This window comes from Chaetomium globosum, genomic scaffold (genome assembly GCF_000143365.1).
Source record: "Chaetomium globosum CBS 148.51 scaffold_7 genomic scaffold, whole genome shotgun sequence".
In the NCBI taxonomy this organism is placed as follows: domain Eukaryota; kingdom Fungi; phylum Ascomycota; class Sordariomycetes; order Sordariales; family Chaetomiaceae; genus Chaetomium; species Chaetomium globosum.
In genome coordinates this window covers 2,126,649-2,146,684 of record NT_165982.1, presented here as the reverse complement: position 1 = coordinate 2,146,684, position 20,036 = coordinate 2,126,649, and the positions used below count along the sequence as shown (strand labels likewise).

Genomic DNA, 20,036 nt, shown 5'->3' with positions numbered 1-20,036 from the left:
TAACTGTGCACCCGCTGCTTGTTTCAGAGAGGAGTACCACAGACAGGTAGCATAGGCTTCTGAATTTCTCTGTTGCATCTAGCTCGCTCTATAGTTTCACCATCGGGAACCGGCATCACCCGTTGCGTGACATTCACGGGCCCCGACACACGATTCCCGACGACACGGCGACTGGATCTTGGCCGGAAACCACCTAGGACCCCCCCATTACGCTTGCTGCACTTGCCCGGTAATCGGTCGGGGTAATTGGCTAGCCTGTGACCGGTATTTGCTTGTGGACAGAAGTAGAGGTTGCTTGCATTGCACCGAGTGAGCTGCAGCGCAATTCGACGCGGTCTGTCCTGCAAACCGCTGCAGTCCGAGCAAACGACTTACTGGTGGCGGCCCCGCCATCATGCTGAATCGGGAGGAATGAAGAGAAGGAAGATCCCGTCACATCAGTTCAAACGACACTACATTTACGTTTACTCCGACAGCTAGGCTCGGCTCAGTGGCTGCTTGCTGGCTTTTCGGAGACCCGCGGGCAGGATGCGCAGGGCGCAGCATCGAGGGTATTCACCAACCCGCATGTCCCCGAGACCGCTTTCGAGAGAATCATCAGCACAGCCGTCATCAGTCCTCGAGGATTGCGACGGCGACTCGATCATGTCCACCTCACGCCCCCCAAGCCTGGCTCTCATGCCTCCCTCCTCGGCATGTTCGAACCCGGCCTCGCCCCCGTCGTTGAGGGACATACTCACCAATATCGCACCCCCACCCTACACGCTGGGTGCCTTCACAGCTTTCTTGTCACAGAACCATTGCATGGAGACGCTCGAGTTCACCATGGACGCTGATCGTTACAGTACGACGTATTCTAACTTCCTGATGGAGCAGGCAGCCGGGTTGCCAGATGGAATGGACCACGTTTGCTCTCTGTGGCAGAAGATCATCAACGCTTACATATTACCCTACGGCCTCCGGGAAGTCAACCTCCCATCGCATGTCCGAGACCGCCTACTTTCACTACGCTGTACGCCGGCCCCTCCCCACCCGTCGGAGCTAGATGAAGCCGTGAGGATTGTGTACGAGCTCATGAACGACTCGGTGTTGGGCCCGTTCATCGCTTCGGTGGCACCGCAGCACGACTGGTCTGGCGAGCACGATCCCAGGCACACGCGGTCACGGCTCCGCATTCCTAAGGATTCATCTTCGAGCCTGGACGATTCGAGCCGGTCGCCAAAGATTAGCTTTTTGCCCATGCTCAATATGCCTTGGACTAGCGAGCCTAAGAGCTCCGCCTCGTCGTCTAGCGAGTCCGCCGACCGTGCACTCACGGACGGCACCGCAAACACGCCCTCGCCAGTTATGAACGAGCCCATGACACCACCTACCACACCCCCAGTCTCGGACTGGGAGTTCAACACCTCACCGGGCGGCCTCCACAAGTCCACCAGCTTACATAGCAGCAGCTGGAAGAAGGTGGGCGCAAAGCTTGGCCTCAATAGGATGGGCCGCAGTAAGCGCGGCCACAGCTCCAGCGCCACTTCCGCCCCGGTTGACGTTGACGTTCCAACGCGCGACCCTGACCACGCCAGACGGAAGACCAACCCCTTATAGGGGTCACAGGTCATGCCGATCCCTGACGACTCCGTCACAACCTCCCCCGATTGTGCCCCGCCGGCAGCGCCCGAGGCGTTCGCCCGACAACGACAAAGCACTGACCGAAAAGCGATCGTTCCGCATGTCGGGCGATTGAGGAGGAACCGCACCCGGGGCAGCGCTACGCGATCACCGTCGTGGGGAGCGCACGCCCGGGTGTTGCTGCCAACACTAACGGAGTCGGCAAGGCCCGGCATGGCCGCAAAAGCTTACTCACCGTATCCCACCCGCGGGTGGGCCGTAGGAAACCGGCGGTTCGCGCCTACGAGGATGCGGACACCGGCACTACGCCCTCTGAAGATCCCCCAGGACAACGCGAGACTGTCCACCTACACGACGAACAGCATCGGCACGCCCACCAGCACGTCGCATATGCTCCCCCGTGCCCCGGTGACTCAAAAAGCGCCAGTCGCCAGCCCGCTATGCTGCCCATTGCTGGGCAGGGTCAACAGCAAGACCGCCTCACAGGCCAGGAACTTCCAATATCTCCAGCGACCAGGCCTACGACCACGAGTCCATCCGTCTTTCCATGACTGGATTTCTCGGGGTTCCTCGAACCCTGACCTCACCACCGTCACCACCTCGAGCACTGATGCTTGTTCGTTCATGTCGATCGACCCCACACCGACGACAAGCGACAATGACGGAAGAAACAGATGCTACCCGAGAAACGCCGGCGTCCGCCTGGACCCAGACCCGGACCCGTACGGCTGGGACGCGGAGCTCGAGAAGCGCGTCGCTGTGCCGCCCGCCGCTGTCGTGGGCTTGGGCTTGGGCTTGGGCAGCATAGATGTCGACGACGATTCCGGGTACTGCCCCGTGATCCAGTACCGCCGCGCAGGCGGTGGGAGGAAGACCCTGCTGCAGCGGGTGTTGAGTTTCGGGCCTGCCGGCCAGAATGGTAATTAATAATCACCAATATCCGGCAGGAGAGGAGGCACGGTTCATTGACGTGTCGGGCCTCATCATCTCCTGTCTTGTTCTTTTAACGATTTCTATTCTGTTTTCTAATGTCTCTTGATTCATGGTTGGCGGGTTTGCTCACTTGGGCGGTGCGCTGTGGTGGAAATACCCTGTCGTATGTCGACCTATTTACGGTCTTGTCTTGTCTACTTGAGCTCTGGCACTGTTTGGTTTAGAACCGGTTTTGGTTGGGGTTGGTCGGCGGGTGGTCGGGAGCCCACGCATCCTTGCACCCCCTCTCTCTCTCTTCTACGGATGATGATTTCTTTTATGTTATGTGGCATGGCAAGCATGAGACGGTGGACGGGCAGGCGACTGGGCGGTGTAATGTGTTTTTGGTTTGTTTTCTTCCATTTGTCGGGCTATCGTGTTTATGCGGCGGTGGGGTGGGTGTTGGGGGTGGTGTGTACATACACGTTGTGGTGAAAAGCAAAGCAAGCATGGCGTTCGGGGTGGCAGAGGTGCCGGCTGATCGAGGCGATCGAGGGAGAGGGCATGCATGCATATACATACATACACATACATACATACGCTGAGGGCATTCAATGAATTGGTTGCTCACCTCTACTCTTATGTTTTTTGGACTTGAATCGTGAGCATGACAATTTGATGCTGTGGTTATCTCGGTGGTGTGTTTGGGCGACAGCCCACCTTGGTGCTTCCGCCCATGTACTCGGCTCATGAGCGTTGTTGGTGGTAAGTGAACGTTTGAAGGGCCATTTCACTCGCTAAGCTAACGGTATCAATCACAATTAGGTACCTAGACAATCCCCACGGCCAATCACAACTGCTCTCCATCGAAACGGTGATCCCAGTCTGACCGACTCTTAAGCCTCCCCCTTCACCTTCTTGATTACTTTCATTGATCACTTTCATCTGAGACCCCCCATCCGATATTCGATCGATCGCCCTTCCAGCCCATTCCGAACTCCCCGGCTCTCACCCTGTCCGAAACCCCCCGTCGGCAAGAAAAAAAAAAGCATCCTCTTTGTTTCTCGCAGGCTACGTCGCCTTCCGCACTAGTGTAGTTCTCCCCGACTGGAACTTCCCGCCTCTCGGTAAGCCTTGGTCAGCAAAACGCCACCTTTTTTGTTTTTTGCCTTGCCTTGGCCTGACCTTGGCTTCCTTTGCCTTGCCTTGGCCTGACCCCGACCTTAGCTTGGCCCTGCCGTGTTTTCTTTGTCGGTGTCGTGGCTGCCGTGGCTGCCCGCTCCCTTCCTCCTCCCCCCCCCCTTGTCCTGTCCTGACCCGGCGAGGTGGGAATGGGACTTGTTGATCCGCTGGTATTGGCGTTTGGCGTGTCTCACTTTGCTTTTAGGGTTTTGCGGATCATCCTCCCGCCCGCTCTTCCTCCCTCCCTCCCTCCCACCCCCACTCCTGCTCCGACTTGCTTGTAGTCGGTTGGGGTGCGGGATGGGTTCCGCGGTGCTGGGGGGGTTGGTTTCGGCGGGTTGGGGGAGTCGGCGGGTTGGCGGGTTGGCAAGTTGGGTGTGTTTGCTGTTGATGGAAGCGAGATGGTTATCTCACTGTGGCAATGGGGCAATGGGACAATGGAGGGGAGGGGGGGGATGTGTTGTGGGATTGGCTGGGATTGCGTATGTATGGTGTGTGTAAGGCACTTTGCTGCCTGCCTACCTGCCTGCCTTGAGTGGTTACTCATCGCCGAGTCCGTTGTACCGTTTGGTTAGTTATGAAAGTCTGCATGTTAACTACGTGGTTAGGTAGTGTCAGCTTCCGGTTCGCCTGCGTTTTACAGTCGGGCCAGGTAGGCAGGCAGCCCATGGATGCGCGAACTTGTACGGGGTGTAGACAAGCCTCATAACCCCGAAAGAGGTAGATGTTGCGGTTCAAAATGAAAGGGCGGAAGGGAGCATAATCTGTCTCTGCTACATTTTTGCCGCATTATCTGTAATCATCGCCATGATCAACACCAAGAAAGCTGAGCACCTAATGGAGGAGTCGAGTATCAAGAGCGTTTTGAGTGCCTGTCTGTATGGACGGAAAGAGCACGAATAGCTCCGGTCCGGAGTAAGAGTACAGTATTTATTACAAATTAAGTTATGAACACTTTGGCGTTGCTATGACGCTGGTTAGTTACAAATAGACGTAAATGCTAGTTTCAGCCACCGACCCGCAACTTTTGATAGCTCTAATGATGCCAAACTGGTGGGTGATCCAGCGATCCGAATTACAGAAACAGGAGCCTGTATCGTTGGGATTAAAATTATTAGTTGTACTAGGACCTCTACAGAAGCCAACACGATGTGGCAGAAACGAGACAATGGAGTGTTATTCATGTTATCAGGGGTGTCATCGTCGTCGTTGTCGTTGTCGTTGTCGTCGTCGTCGTCGTCGTCGGCGCCAACACTTGCAAGCACCTGCCTGCCGGTGTTTGATAGCTCTTCACAGCGAATATGTTTATTCCAGACGGAATAACATTGAGCTTTGGCCAGCTTGATAACCAACCGTGGCTGATTACTGCCTGTAATAATTGTTTCTCCGAACGGATAACCGCTTCAAGTTGTCAACAACGCGTTCCTTCCCATACCCCTCACCCATCCACTTCCTTTCATGCCATCATCGTAAGTCATCATCGGCATCAAATTATCGCGCCAACCACCCGCTAGTCACAATGGATAACATCGTGCAATTGTCTGGGCGCGACGTTGCTAGTTCAGTACATGTTCTATACTTACAGCCCACCGAATGCGTCCAGTGGAAGTCGTGGCTAATGGCGAACGAACAGCACACGATGGCCCGCACCCCGATCGGATTTCTCTATCTGCCAAGCGAGCTTCGAAATATGATTTATGAGCTGGTGTTAGTGCGCAGAAAGCCCATTGTTCCCTTGGCCCATGCCTACGAAGGGAATGCCTACCCTCCCGGGCTGCTCCGCGTGAACCAGTCCATCCACCGTGAAGCCGGGCCGATTTTCTATGGCCGGAATTGTTTCAATTTCACCGATAATTCCGAGTATCGGGCGACTTCTTTTCTGGATCAAATCGGGGAGGAAAATGCGGATTGCATTCAGCACATCCTGGTTGAATTCCCAATTTCCTTCAACATGGACACTGCCGAGCCAGTCACGTTTCACGACGACACGACGACCGTCATCGATCATTTCTTGATCGGTTGCGCCAACTTGAGTACGGTTACCGCAATTCTGGCTACCACAAATGAGATGGAGTATCTCATCAAGGACGATCCCGACGACAAGTCGGTCATGGGCGCGCTACTTTACGTCGACTTGATTTTCGCATTGTCACCATCATTGCAAACCATTATTGTGAAGGGGAACGGGACGGCAGAGCAATTACCAGGCCGGCGGACGACTTTGACCATCAGCGGGAGACGCTATTTCGGAACGAAACCCTAAGGGGGCATGACGGTCTCAACAAGGCGAAGAGCTCACTGCTGATTCAAATCCGGACGGGAGCAATAGGCCTACGGGACTTCTTGTTCACACGGGGAGTCCCGGAGGTTCTGACGCCTGCCTGCGAGTGTGGCGAGGGACGAGAGACTGCCGAACACCTAGTAGTGTGGTGTTTGGCCCCACCGTTGGCTCGAAGATGGGAGAGGACTGGAATTCGGACACGACGGGACTTTTACTCTGTTCTACACGGTATCAATCCCACTGCACGGCTCGCGAGGAGGATCCTCGACTGGCTGATGGACACGGGGAAGCTGCCGATGTACAGCTTAGCCAGGAGGCTCGAGCTGGAAACGGCGGCCTGAAGCGCCCCCGTTCGGAGGCCAGGAGGCCTCCTCTCTTTGTATATGTAGGCTCACTAAAACGCATCGCTCCTTGATTGTTGGTACGGGTTTTTCACCCGGCCTGGGAGGGCACGGTTTTCCTGTACACTAAATAGCAGAGGGTCCGGCACGCCCTAGGGCATAGCGGAGTATGAATAATAATAATAATAATTATTGTGAAGGTTTTTACCCGTAAGCTGACTGATGTTGCCAGAAGGATTTTGAAGGGACATGGCTGGGAAATCAGCTTCATGAAAAGGAAGGAGATGCAGTATCACATTGCTAGACTTCATGCCAGGCTCTTGGAGATGGAGGAGACTTATGCTAATGACTGCGATTATGGCGCTCCCGAGGTTTGGTGGTAGATACGGCGTCGGCAGTTGTAGCAGCTTACGAAAAGAGCGGTGGACTGAAGACATTGCAAATGCTCAAAACAAGTTGTATGTAGTGATATTTCGCTTCAAGATTGACTTGGTGCAAACGCAACAGCATATGTACGACACCAATATCCCGCGCCAGGCCCAGAAACCGTACTCGTTCCACACCAGGGTAGTGTCTCCCGTTGCTGTACTGCTGCCGGGTTACAGAGTATCTGTATCGAGTGCCAGCGTCACATCACTGAACGTCAAAAGCCTCGCACTTATCCTCAGATTTGGATGCGCCTACCCCAACATCGACAGGTCCGGGCATGGCCGAGTAACGGGAGGCACGCAATCAAGGATCACCACCCTTTGTCTAATGTCAAAGAATATCCATTACAACTACCATTGCAATAATACAAACGCAACCAACGTACAGGAACGCAGAAAACACATGCAGCCAACCATGCCCATCTAGACACAAAACGCCGCAACCATGCCCACTGACTTTTCGACCGCCCCTTCAACCAAACTCACGCTTCCAAATCAACCGGCGGCTTATCATGCCGCGAGTACATGCGGTACTCGAGCGACGACTTCCAGTCGATCTTGCCCTGTTCAATCTGTTTGCGGGTGACCGAGAGCATCGGTTGGGGCAGGCCCATGGATTCGAGGAAGGTTACGGCTAGAGAGAGGGAAAGAAATTCGTTAGTGATCACATCCTAGTTGTTAAACTGAGCAAGTAAAAAAACAAAACATACTCTGCTTCCACTCGACATCCTGCCTCTTCCGATCCCAGCCCAACTCCTGCGACATGATATCAATAATCTTCGGCAGGGCCTCGAGGGCGGCCTGGGCATTGAGGAAGGCGAGCCTGGTGCGGCGGGCGAGGACGTCGACGGCGGTCTGAGCGTACTCGTGGCGGACGGCATAGCGCACCTCGCCGTCAACGAAGGGGTACAGCTGCGAGATGCGCTCGCCGCGGGCGGGGAAGCGCTTGTCGGTGGCGCGGCACAGCGCCGCCACCGTCCAGGCGCGGTCGCCGTAGCTCTCGGTCAGGTGCTTGGCCACCTCGGTTTCGACGCCAAAGTGCTGGATGAGGTGGATGAAGAGCGTGCGGCTGAAGCCGTGCGCGCCGATGAGGCGCACGCGGTGCGTCTGGCATGAGCCGTCTAGGTCCGCGCCGTCATCGACGTTCTCCGTGCCGCTAACACGGGGGGCGTTGATGACGGGCTTGGTCTGAAGACCGAAGGCCTGCACGGCCGCGTCGACGCACTCCTCGGCCATCTGCCGGTAGGTGGTCCACTTGCCGCCGGCGCAGGTGAGGAGACCAGAGTCGGAGATGTCGACTAGGTGGTTGCGAACCAGCGATTCGGTGTTTTTGGCCTTGGGGTCTTTGACGAGCGGGCGCAGGCCGCACCAGGCGGCGAGGACATCCCCGCGGCGGACATTGATGTCAGGGGAGAGGTAGTGGCTGACCTCGTTGAGGATCCATTGAATCGATTTCTCGTCCGGGAGCGGGTTGTTGGACACTGCAGCAGGGTCGTCGGTGGTGCCTGCGATCGTGTTGCCCTGCCAGGGTAGGAAGAAAATAACCCTCCCATCAGATGTTGCCGGGTCAATCAGGCCCATCTTGCCGGGGCAGTAGTAGCCAGGGAGGATGATGTGTACGCCGGACGCGGGTGCGACGATCTCCTTGCCATTCGGATCGTCCATCTTCCGGATGCCGTCCGTGAAGGGACCGGTGCAATTGATGATGCATTTGGCCTTGATATTGAAGCTGTCCGTCCGTTTGCCATCCCTCTCGGCAATGTTGTCCTTGACGGTGGCACCGCAGAGTTTGCCCTTGTCGTTCTTCAAAAGCCCGGTAACCTCCATATGATTCACGACTGTGGCGCCGTACAGAGCCGCTGTCATGGCAAGCGACACATTCATCCTCGAGTCGTTGTGCGCCCCGTCGTAGTACACCAGCGCACCCACAAGATCGGTCTGCTTGACCATGGGGAATGCGTCGATGGCCTTGCTCTTGGTCAGGAAGTATGAACTCTCGATGCCCTCGCTACCGGCGAGGAAGTCGTAGAACTTGGTGCCGGCCCAGTAGTACGGTACTTTCCACCAGCGGTCGAGCGGCAGCATGATCGGGAGCCAGCTGCTCAGATGCGGCGCCGTCTGCAAGAAGTACGTGCGCTCTTTCAGGGCCTCCTTTCACGAGCTCAATAACTGCGAGTAGTCCCAGGTTCCAGACGGCCCTTCTTCGAGGTTAGCGCACACCGCCAGTGGACGAGCTTGGTGCTCTTTGCTGCTGGTGCCGCAGGCTGAAATCGGCCGCGCTCGACCACGGCGACCCTTGAGCCCACGGGTTGCAGCATCGAGGGCGACCCCCTGAGCTCTGTTGCGCCGGGCGCCAATGACTAGGATGTCATATTCTTCCTCTGTGTTCCCGGCACTGCTCCGCTTGAGGTCGGCGATCTGCTCAAAACGCGATTTCACGCGGGGGAACCGGGGGAGCTTGAAGGTGCCGTCGGCGCCAAAGATAGGGGGAGGCACCACGGGGCCTTCGTATCCGGGAATGTTTCGGGGTCGGTACACGTAATAAAGGGCACCGGCCGCCGTACCGGCGACGGCGAGGGGCGGTATCAATCGCCTTACTTTCGCGAACCTCGACATTGGCGACTTGATGGGAAACTGGAAGAGGAGGGATTTAGGAGGCGGCGACGTGCGTTGGCCCGGTCTATATTGACTCGGAGGATGCGTGGGTGGATTGCGACCACTCCACTAATGACGCAACCGTCACGATGTGCGGCGGAGTTGGGGTTTTAGTTGCTGGTTTCCAAGGCCAGACCTGAAACCCCCGATATCAGTTTGCGAGTCATTGAGTTGGATGATAAAAAGCCTGCCTTACCTGGAAAAACACCTCCCCTTTTTGCGCCTCGATTCACCACACAAAGCGCCCCTGGACGCCGTATCGCAACCTCCGGCGCGGGGGATGGAGATGGTCTGGACTGGACGGTTGCAGATCAGCGGGTACAAGTCAGTTTGAAGAGGATCAGGTGGCCGGTTGCTCTCCGCAAAACAATGAAAATGGACAATCAAATGCCTTGATAGCAGAAAATTCAGTCTGGCGCGTGCATAACCACGCCTTTACCTCGCGGTATTGCGGAGGAGGGAAAGGAGCTGGCAGTTGAAGCCATGGTGAGATGTTTTGTCCGAAGCCGGGGTTGCAGTAGTGAGAGCCGAAGCTTGTGTAAGGGTCCTGACAGTGTCCCGCGCCCGGCTAGCATGGCTCAGCACGGCTCAGCGTGGGAAACCATCTCAAGCCCCGCGCACCACCAATGGCCAGTGTACTGGAAGCTCCTGCGGCCAATGCGCCGGCAAAATTGGGGCACGTTGCCCCGCTGCAAGGCTTCGAATGACGATATTGATTTTCCGCCAATGGGAGGCACGGCGCCGGACAACAGCGGCAGAGTCAAAGGAACTGCAGGCGGGGCTGTATTCAGAGGAGTCGGGTTAATGCCAACCGGGGCTTCGAAGCCACATGTGGTTGATGACCTTATTTAGATAGGGAAGGCTAGTTATTTGGAATCAAATATTGCTCGACTACCCATCTTAGAGAGCCACGGGGCCGTATCCACCACTCCCTACTGCGGCCGTTGAAGTGCGCTTGTGTGCCGGAGCGGAAGCAAGGATAGACCTCGGAGAGTTCAAAGCTGTTGATGGAGTTCCATGACAGCTCCCCGGATTCCGATTGCGCAGCCAACCTGCTGGGAGCTCGTCGGAGGCTTCGGTCGAATGCCTCCCAGAATGAGCAGCGTCAATCATATACTTAATTCGAGTCGAATCCATGTACCTGCCTTTTAAGCAGTGGTGCGATGCAAATATACTTACCCCTTTATCACGTCTATCCGTTCACACAGAAGAATGGGGCGCCGAATCACATGTGCACGAGCTCCGGCGCAGTCGCTGTCGGCGAGCCCGCGTTTGAGAGCGAGTGTAGGTCAAGGTTACGTGCTGGGGACGGTACTGATCGAGTATAGGAAACGGGGAAAGGGGTCGATTTGGGTCAATATGGCAATCAGCGGCGCCGAGCAGCTTGAATGCTGGCAAGCTGTGCGGACAGCCAGCCAGAAACTGAGCTGGGAGCAACAAGGAAAGAAAGTCGCATTGATCGCGTTGTACAGTATTTACACCATCCAGTATCAGCCCCTGTAAGCCCCCATGCTCCGTCACCTCAAATGTCCTCTCCAGCTCATGATACACGGGTAGTTCCCGTGATAGTAGGTTGCACCTATTAATAAAAGAAAAGGGGCTCTGCTTTATGCCTTTGACGAGGGGGACTGCACGTGTCCCTTGCCCGAGTAACCTTCTGACGAGAGACCAGTCAATGGGTCCGAGTTTTGGTTCTGCGGAGAGAGTCGAGTTAGTGGCCATCGGTAGCATCGGGCGCCGCGGAGAGCATCGGCAACTCACCTTCAAGAACTCGTTTGTCGCTTCCTGCCACTCCTTGGTCATAGTGCTCGGTGGCGGCTTGGCGAAAGACCGTACAGTGGCGAAGAGGAGGAGGCTAGCGCCGAGGCCGATGGCGGTATAGAGAGCAACCTTCTTGCCCTCACCGGGGGGGTCAAGGGCGCGAGGGCCGTGGGGACCAAATGCGACCCAATAGGCTACATAGAGATGTGTCGGATTAGTGTCTGCTTTTGTGTATATATGTATGTATGTATCGTGATGGTTTGACCCTTGCGAGCGGGGGTGCGAGTGACGTAGGTGTTCTAGCAGCGCTACAAGCTAGCTCCCCATAGATTTGCGACCGCTAAACCATCGCGATCCATCCAAGTTCCAGCTAGGAACCTCCCTCCAAGCTTCGCGATGCCTGCGGGACCGACCCGCCGTAGATGAAACTGGCCATGAGGGGGCTTGGCATCGGCAACTTACCGGCCTTCTTCTCCTGAACAGTCATGTCGGCCCAGTTCTCCTTCATCCGGTCGCGCAGGGCCATCCACAGCTCGGCCTGCTCCTGCATCGGCATGCCCTCCCATCTCTTCTCGATGTTGGCCAGCGTCGGGTTCGAGATGGCATGTGTCGAGGCGGCGCGATAGCCGAGGGCAGTGGTGGCCGACTGCCGGGAGGCGCGCACCAGGGCGTTGCGGATGACGGGCGACATATTGGGTGATTGATAAAGCTCGTCGGTCGGCTAGCGGACTCGACGCAGACTTGGAGAGGGGAGATGGGTCCAATTGAGTAACCGGAGCGGCTGGCGGCCTGGGAGCTCGTCGGTGGAGTGTGTTTTGATGTGAAGGTGATTGAAGCGAAGTAATGCACGGGACGAAGCTTTTTTATCGGGCAGATGGGCCTCCAGCTTCCCAATCAGGCCCATTTCGAATTCCGAAGCTCTGCAGTGCTGGCCCGGCATTCCACGCTTTAGTTAGCAACTAGAGCGGGGGCTCCCTCGGCATTCAAATGATGTAATGGGAGGGTATCCCATAATGCCAAAGTAATATGCGTTTAGCGGAAATATCTAATTCGATTATTTTCGCATACTTACATTTATTTGGTTTGTATGCTCACCACCTTGCCATGCTTTCATGATTAATGGACTAACTGGCATCCGGAGAGAAGTTTCATATGGGAGTTATAATATACACAATTATAATACTTGTTTGTTACATCCGCATCATGCAATCGGTGCCTGCTTAAGTTGTCTGCGCCGGTCTTCGTCTTTGCAGCCGCCCCTTGGGCTTGCAAACTGCTTGTGTTGCTTCACTCTGACCGAGCTAGAACGCACGGCGACTGTTGAACCGTGTTCTTACATTGGCATTGCCACCCCCAAGTTCAGCTGGATTATTTTTCTTGATTTTGCTCTGGCCGTGGCGCTGGACGCCCCTGAGGTTCAAGTGTTTTGCTGCCTTGGTGTGAGTCGCCGACTGCCACGGTTGTTATGGTAATGAAATCTCACCGAATCGACATGCCCTCTTTTTGCTCCTTCAACTCCTTGAAACTTGGGTTGAATGTATAATAAGCTAGAGGAATGTCAACATCGCCGAGAGCTTTCCGAGTCAAATTACACTCACCGTTACCAATCCCGAAAGCTATAAGGATGCCAATCGTGATCACCTTGGATTGGTTGCTCATTGTCAAGTATGGCTGTTTCAGACGGCTTGATCAAGAGCGGCCTGTTTGGAGTTACAAAGTGATTGTGCTTTGGCTTTGGCTGAGAGCTTGCTGGCTTCCTTGATGCGATTTATTTTCTGATGTAACATACACCGATACAAATACCACTGGTAACTAACAGAACACTTACACTGTACGATCTCAGGACGCCCAGTGTTAATTGGTGGCAGCATAACGCGAATTGCCCCACCAGAGCTTCTGCCAGTCGCGTCTCACGCCAATTTACGCGCCATGCGTGGTGCACTCAGGGCCGGGTACCTTGTAATTACTAAGTTATCCTTGCAGAGCTCATGCATGGATGTCTTCACTACGGATCTGCTGCCAATCCTCCCAACAAGCTGGTCGATGATTCAACCGACATCCACGATATGATAGTAGGGCCGCAATGAAGAGCTGGAGGGAATTGGGAGAGGTTCCGGATTCGGACGACGAGAGCTTCGATGACGCGGATTTCAACGACGACAATGACGGAGATGAAGGCGACAACCTCGACCAATTCAACCAGTTACCACGAAACGATGTCGACGATACGCGAGTGGATGAGAAGAGCCAGGAGTCGGCCAGTGATGGGGATGGGGACGTATGGAGTGTTCCGAGTTCTTTACCGGAGCAAGCTTCGCCCCTCCTCGCTACGATTTCGGGTCAGGCGTCACAAATGCTGAGCCAGCCACCGTGGCACGTCCAACCGACAGCAGACATATCCGGAAACGGGGGACCCCTTCTACTCCCACCAAGTCTACGTTCGACAAGCCCGCATCTACACCGAGGAACCGGCCTAAACTCACGTCGGATTTAGACCTAGAGGATGAGATATTATTGACAGGCTATGCTTCAGGCCGCAAGCCCGGGTTCAGGCGCGTCCTCTCCCGCGAGCTTTCTCTCAAGGACACCCACACCACCGCGATTTCCTTCATTGCCCGATGTTCGCCTTACTCCCCCGGTGGCCCACCCTACGCAGTCTCCGACCCGCGAACCGCCCGTGGAGAAAACGAACACGCAGGAATTGCCAAAGCAGGCCGAGCCCCGGCGAGAGCGCTCATTCCGTCCCCGGAAACCGATCCAGCAGCACCCCTATCTTCTCGAGAACGCCCAATACGCTACTTTTATGAAGTCACACGGTGTGAAGCCCATTCGGGTTGCCCAGTCATCCCGGCCGGCAGGAAGCGGAATCGAGGAGGAAGACTCCCAGGAACAAGAATTCCAGGCCGAGGAAAGCCAGGAGGCAAGCGGGGGGGAGTCTCGGCGACTTAGAAGAAAGTGGACCGATTTTATTTGATGACGACGAGGATGAATTGACTCTCACCCCTTCAGCCCCGAAAACATCTCCTCGAGGCCAGGATATACGAACTAGCAGCCAACAGAACAATGGCGACCAGACTGATGCCACGACCCTATCCGACGAGGAGTTCCCCCCGTTAGATCGTCTTCGGCCGGTTTCTCCAAAGAGGCGGCAGCAAGTGTTGAAGCGGCATCGCTCCCAGATGTTGTCCTCCGTTAAACGGAAAAAGGCCAGATTCACACCTGATTCGTCGTCTCGGGCATCGCCACCACGCCCCACGTTTATCCAGCCGCCCCCTCTAAACGTATGGGACTTATCCTCTTCACCGCCTACACCGTCTCTGCCAGAAGAACCGTTGCGGAAAGTCGGAACCACCCCGAAACCACCCGTTGAATCTCGGCCGAGCACACCGGATACACCTGCTTGGGACCCGGGGCTGAATTCTGCTGTACTCGAAGGCAGAGCCACAAACTCTCCGATCCTGATCGACGAGGATTCCCTGAGCGACCTCAGTGATGGGGATCAGGCGGATTCTACAGACAGCTCTGGTTCTGGTAGTGACTCGGAGGTGGTTCGCCAAAACAGTCGCAGGATCCGCGGAGTATTGCCAGCCTCATGGCTCCGTATAGATCAGCAAGGTAAACCCGCCGCACGGAATGCACGTAGAAGGACCCCTCAACCTTCACCGGAACGTACTGTAAGGCGCGGGGTTGCCCTGCCCAGACGGGGCTTTGAAAAACCCTCCAGCACGGCGCCATTGATGCTGTTTGATGAGTCGGGAAGACTCCGAGAACGAGTCACCTCGGCGACCAACCGCCACAAACGATCCCATTCCAACGGCACCGACGACCATCGTGATCAACGAAGACGATGGGGCTTCCGTGATTGAAGAGGATACAATTGACTGGATGCTTCCCGGGAGGAAGAGATCCGGACCACAAAAGACGTCTGGTAGGGCAAAGAAGCAGAAGCAGAGCAGAACGCAGTCTGTTTTCCAGGGCCGCTCCAATTCAACTTCCCGACAACCTAGGATAACCCAGGTTCTACAACGATCAAAACAGGGTGCCACACCAACGTCCGCGAAGAGGAACTTAACAAAGCAACAACGGCATCGAGAAAGGGGTGGCTCTCGGTTAGATCGCAAGGCTGATAGGAAGAGAGCCACCCCCCCACTTCTGAGCATTCTGGATGTTGCGGAACCTGAAGCTCCAAAGTTTGTCAAAATCGCCGCGCGTGCTGCGAAGAGGAGGTTGAATTTGGGCAAGGCTAGTCCCTCCAGGAAGCTCATTAGTCTGGCAACACGTAGCGACAACGTTGACGCCCTTTCAGTCCTACGGGATTGGAAATCAGGCAAGACGAAACCCAAGATTCCTACGCCACAACGAAGGCACCCAGAGAAGCCAAGGAGCAGGCCAGAGTTGCGTGAGATATCGACAAATACCACTCCACGACCCCGGGGTGGCCAACCCCGGAAGCTGGTTCGACAAAGCAACCTAGACTCATTCGTCGCCGCTGAAGAAAGTTCACAAGATGCTCAGGCTCCTCGACCGGCCTCGACTTCGACTATCCAACCGCGGAAACGAATACCAGACCGCCCTTCGAGCCTGCACCCAGCACAACTCGAGGAGGAGGAAACTGGGGATAAACGACGGCAACTCAATGCACGGAAGCGGACTCTAGATGCCTTCTATAGGAGGCACCAGAGGATTCTGGATGCCTCGGTAGATGATGGGCCAGATCGCGTTCTCGACGTGGACTTTACACTCAGGGAGCCCGTGGCCGAAGAACAGGGCAACGGGGCTGAAGTTGGTATGGGTACTGAGACATCTTCCGCCCCAACAAGCAGGGGCCCAAGAGTTGACAGGTCAAGGTTCCGCAAGAGGCGTCGCCCCCAATGCGTGGACTTGGAGGCTCCGCAATACGCTCGCGCAAACGATCCCTTGCCGGCGGACTTCTCGGCTATTGAAGTTCGGGAACGTCAAACACAGGACAAGGCCTTGGCCGAGGACAAGCTCAGAGGCCTTGGTCCATACGGAACGCACTACACGCACCACTTTGAAGTTTTCCCGCTCGATAGAGACGTTTACTTCCATGAAAGTACCGTCATTGGACGCGGGTTAGTGCGTGACGCGGTAGATATTTCTCTGCCTGACCGGACCCGCCATCAAAGGCCAGCCGTGTCCTTTCCCTGGGATGGGAGAGTCCTAAGGTGGAGCACTTGGGACGATACTACATCCTCAGAACTCGGTATACTCATTGACTGGGTTGCCGAGCAACTGGCCCAGGACGCGGCGGCAAGCGAGGGTTTAACCCCAAAGGCACCGGAAGCGGCCGACTTTGTGCTTGGCTACGTGCTGCATTCCCTGAGTGTTCCCAATGATTTTGCGGGGAAATCATTTGTGTCCAGGTGGCTTGAGATTCTCTCCAGCTTCACCGACCGTCTCGAATCAACTGATACGAGCTCGGTCTCGGAGGCCGCCAAGAGAGCGCAGCTTGAGGTTAATACCCGCCTTTCTCTCGCCACGCTGGCGGTACGTTCGATAAGCCAGGGACCTAGCGGCGACCCTTTTCAATCCATGAAACTTGATGATTTGCTCAAGAAAACGGCTTCGATCACCATTCGTTGCCTTTTAGCATGCGGCACCGAGGAACTGCGAACTCTTTACGGCGATTTGCAACGTTCAGGTTTCAGGGAGCGAGGTATACGTCCGGACCTATTCCTTGCGAATTGTTGGGTGGTTATGATGAGACTCTTGGAAAGCGCTGCCATTCCTAGAAGCTCTTTCTGGGATGTCACCCAGTCCGTCATGCTCGCCCGTGAGGTCGCCTTGGGCTCGGATGCACAGGTGTTTGAGCGGATTTGGCAAGACATGTTCACGTTGCTGCCGCTCTCTGAGATCGACAACTCCGGACTTCTCGTTTCGGGGGCAAGGCACGTTACACCGGTAGAAGGATGGGCTCTGCCGCAGCAGTTGCTGAAGCGAGTCTTTCAGCTGTACCAAGCAAATCCTCGTCAACCGCCCGGTTTCAACGACTACTGTCGAGCCCTTGTGGCACGCTGCCATTTTCTCCTCCAGCAGTGGGGATGGCGCAAATGCACCGGCGTCATCGGGACCATCTTTGACTTCTTTGGTTCGCAAAACCTTGCGCACCTCAGGAACGAGGAGGTGTACAAATCCCCGCAGTTTCTCGAGGAACTTGACCGCAAGCCGTCTCTTGCCATCGAGCCAGAAGACCGGTGCTTCCACATCTTCATCAAACTCTTGGCTTTGGCAATCCAGCGTCTAAAGGAACTCGGCCGCCCCAACGACATCAAGAATCTCGTCACCAGGACGCTCCCCAACCACAGCCGGCAATATCGAAAGGAGGACACAATCCGCCAGCATGACCTGGCAGCCCTAAGAAATCACCACGATCTTCTGTGCACTTTGTTCTGGGTCTCACCGCCTGAGCTGCGGCGAGAAGTCCACGACATAGAGGCGCTGGTTGTCCCTGGTACCGCTCACAAGGAAGCATGTCTGATTAACGTTAGAGCCTGGAATCAGCTTGCACGCTTTGTGATTGCCAAGGATGAAGGCGGCGGCGTCTTCAGGCCACTCGCTGTCTGGCGCAACAATGTCTTCAACCAGGTCCTGGATCAGTACCTCTCCGCCGCCTCGGACATTGAGCAGCAGTTCCGGGCTCTGTCCACTGAGATGCCCAGCATCAGCAAGGACATGCGGGACGAGATGGTAGCCAAGAACAAGGCGACGGCCTTGGATGTGCTTCACTTTTCTGTGAAGGCGTCTTTGGATGTCTTGCAGCGGGCTCCGACTCTTGAGGCGGTTTCGTATGGGCTCAGCACAGGTAAGCCGACCCTTCTCGTCGCGTGAACCGGATGGCTAACTTGGAGTAGGACAACTGCAAAAGGTGTTCACTAGTCTCGACTATCAGTCCCCAGGGTTTGACTGGGGTATCCTCCGCGTAGCGCTCGACACGCTCGAGCATCTGATGGGCCGGATAGACCAAGCGTCGGAAGAGCAGTACTCGAGCGAGTTCGACGACAATATTGATGCCCCCTTCCTAGAGGACGCCGTGCTGGTATGTCTTAGTTTTGTCATTGATTTCATGAGATGCTAATCTGATATGGGATAGCTGGTGAATGAGCACCTGACCAAAGACTTTTTCTGGATGACCCGAACTATTCTTGCCCTTCCACTGGAAAAGTCTCCACGGCGGCACACGCAACAAACCGCTTGCGCGGAGAAAGCGGTCACCTTGGCGGCAAGGATTGCGGCTAGGTTTGTCAAGAACAGAGTTACGGTTCGCAGTTCCTCGTCCTTTCCACTTGCCTTTAAGCACGTTGCTGACCTTGACAGCAATTGCTACCTTACTTTTCTCCCGGAAAAGTACAGTTTGTTTCCCGACGTACCGAAGAACTTGACGACACCGGAAAGGAGATTTCTCCCACTCTTTCTTACAGTCCTTGTCAAGAACCACGTTTTCGATTTCCGAGACATTGGAATCAACGTTTTGGGCCTGTGGATGCTCGCGGTTGTGAAGCCGCTGAGGTATCTAGGGTACGAGAACTATCTAGCAGAAGTTCTCAAGCACCACGATCTGGCGTTCTTGGAACGAGCCACAGTTACTGTGGGAATCCCTCCGGATTACAACTCAAACATCGACTTCTTCTCTTGCGCCATCCAGCATATGCGGAAGAAACTGAGAGAACACGATTCGGTACAAGCCAAGCAGCATCGTGACGAATTCAAAAAGACGCTCCAGGTGGTCATGCAGAAGATCAAGGATGACTTGGCGCTACTCCGGTCTTATCCCAGCGAACATGGCCTATACATTGACTTTGTGAGACAGGTCATCTCTCTGATCAAGTCTCACGGAGTCAACATCTGCACAGTCGACTCCTTCTTCATGCAGCCGAGCGCTGATTACTCGCCATCGATTCAAGACCCGCAGCTTCATACCGCCGGCATCGTCGCGTACGGAGTCAAGCTGAGCGAAGGGGACGCCACCGCGACCCAGCAGCTCTTCCACTATTTGCTCAACAACTTTAAAGTTTCGCTAGGCAACGACAAGCTTCAGCAAGAGTGCAAAATCTTGAGCAGGGCAATGAGAAATGCCTATGTCACATCGTTCATGCTACAGCACATGATACCGGCCATCATCCAGGCGTCTGCCCAAGTTCCGGATTGCTGGGCGTTGCTGGAGGTGTACGCGGTCGCGCTTGGGGAAATCCTCGATTCAGGCTGCGTTCCGAAGGAACTACCAAACCACGACGTGGAGCATGCGGCGGGAATCTTGACGAGCATTCTGGCTTGGGTCGACACCCTCAAGAACACCGCGGCGTTTTCGCTCCCGCAACTGCACATCATGTCGCTTCTCGCCACCATAGCCAACATCCTACAACCAAGCCTCACAGCCTACCTGTTCAACGAATCCGACTCAGACTCGTCAATACCTCATCTACAAGACACCGTGGATAAGATCGCAACGCTGTTTACGAAGTTGCGGTCTCACATCGGGGACACCCTCTCCCTCCCAGACGGAGGAGGACACCGCCCCGACCCGCCTCACTCTATCAAGCGTCTTGACCGCCCTGCCGCCAAGGCCCAATACCCGCACCCGGCAGCGGAGGCCACCCGCGCCCGCAGACGTTTGCCAACTTCATTGCAACGGACGTGCGGCAGAACTGGGTGGTGACGGCGGACCGTGTCATGGTGAGGATGGCGTCCTCGGGGCGGGGGTCGCAGGGAGGGTTTCCCATGATGATGAGTCAGGCCATGGTGGCTGGTGGCGGTGTGCCCTCGCTTCGCGGGGCGAGCTATAGTCCGTGGGAGTGGAGGGCTGTTTTGGAGAGATTGGGTGCTGCGGTGGGCAGG

At 55.6% G+C, this 20,036-nt stretch overlaps 5 protein-coding genes across 5 annotated transcripts; 3 read left to right on the top strand and 2 right to left on the bottom strand.

Moving 5' to 3' along the window:
* Positions 1-528: 528 nt before the first annotated feature.
* On the top strand, positions 529-2,550 carry CHGG_10268 (uncharacterized protein; the record flags this gene model as incomplete). The annotated part of the gene is made up of 2 exons (XM_001228194.1): positions 529-1,461; positions 1,600-2,550. The coding sequence occupies 2 exons, from the start codon at positions 529-531 to the stop codon at positions 2,548-2,550; spliced, it is 1,884 nt and encodes a 627-aa protein (XP_001228195.1).
* Positions 2,551-7,249: 4,699 nt separating this feature from the next.
* Positions 7,250-9,383, bottom strand: CHGG_10267 (uncharacterized protein; the record flags this gene model as incomplete). The annotated part of the gene is made up of 3 exons (XM_001228193.1): positions 7,250-7,401; positions 7,478-8,885; positions 8,988-9,383. 3 exons carry the CDS (start codon positions 9,381-9,383, stop codon positions 7,250-7,252), a joined length of 1,956 nt encoding a protein of 651 aa, XP_001228194.1.
* Positions 9,384-9,905: 522 nt separating this feature from the next.
* On the top strand, positions 9,906-10,274 carry CHGG_10266 (uncharacterized protein; the record flags this gene model as incomplete). The annotated part of the gene is made up of 1 exon (XM_001228192.1): positions 9,906-10,274. One exon carries the CDS (start codon positions 9,906-9,908, stop codon positions 10,272-10,274), a length of 369 nt encoding a protein of 122 aa, XP_001228193.1.
* A 755-nt stretch (positions 10,275-11,029) lies between these two features.
* Positions 11,030-11,874, bottom strand: CHGG_10265 (cytochrome c oxidase polypeptide V, mitochondrial precursor; the record flags this gene model as incomplete). The annotated part of the gene is made up of 3 exons (XM_001228191.1): positions 11,030-11,116; positions 11,184-11,377; positions 11,646-11,874. 3 exons carry the CDS (start codon positions 11,872-11,874, stop codon positions 11,030-11,032), a joined length of 510 nt encoding a protein of 169 aa, XP_001228192.1.
* A 1,392-nt stretch (positions 11,875-13,266) lies between these two features.
* CHGG_10264 (uncharacterized protein) lies at positions 13,267-19,857 on the top strand (the record flags this gene model as incomplete). The annotated part of the gene is made up of 7 exons (XM_001228190.1): positions 13,267-13,522; positions 13,678-13,999; positions 14,086-14,798; positions 14,944-16,691; positions 16,962-18,006; positions 18,101-18,240; positions 18,295-19,857. 7 exons carry the CDS (start codon positions 13,267-13,269, stop codon positions 19,855-19,857), a joined length of 5,787 nt encoding a protein of 1,928 aa, XP_001228191.1.
* Positions 19,858-20,036: the final 179 nt, after the last annotated feature.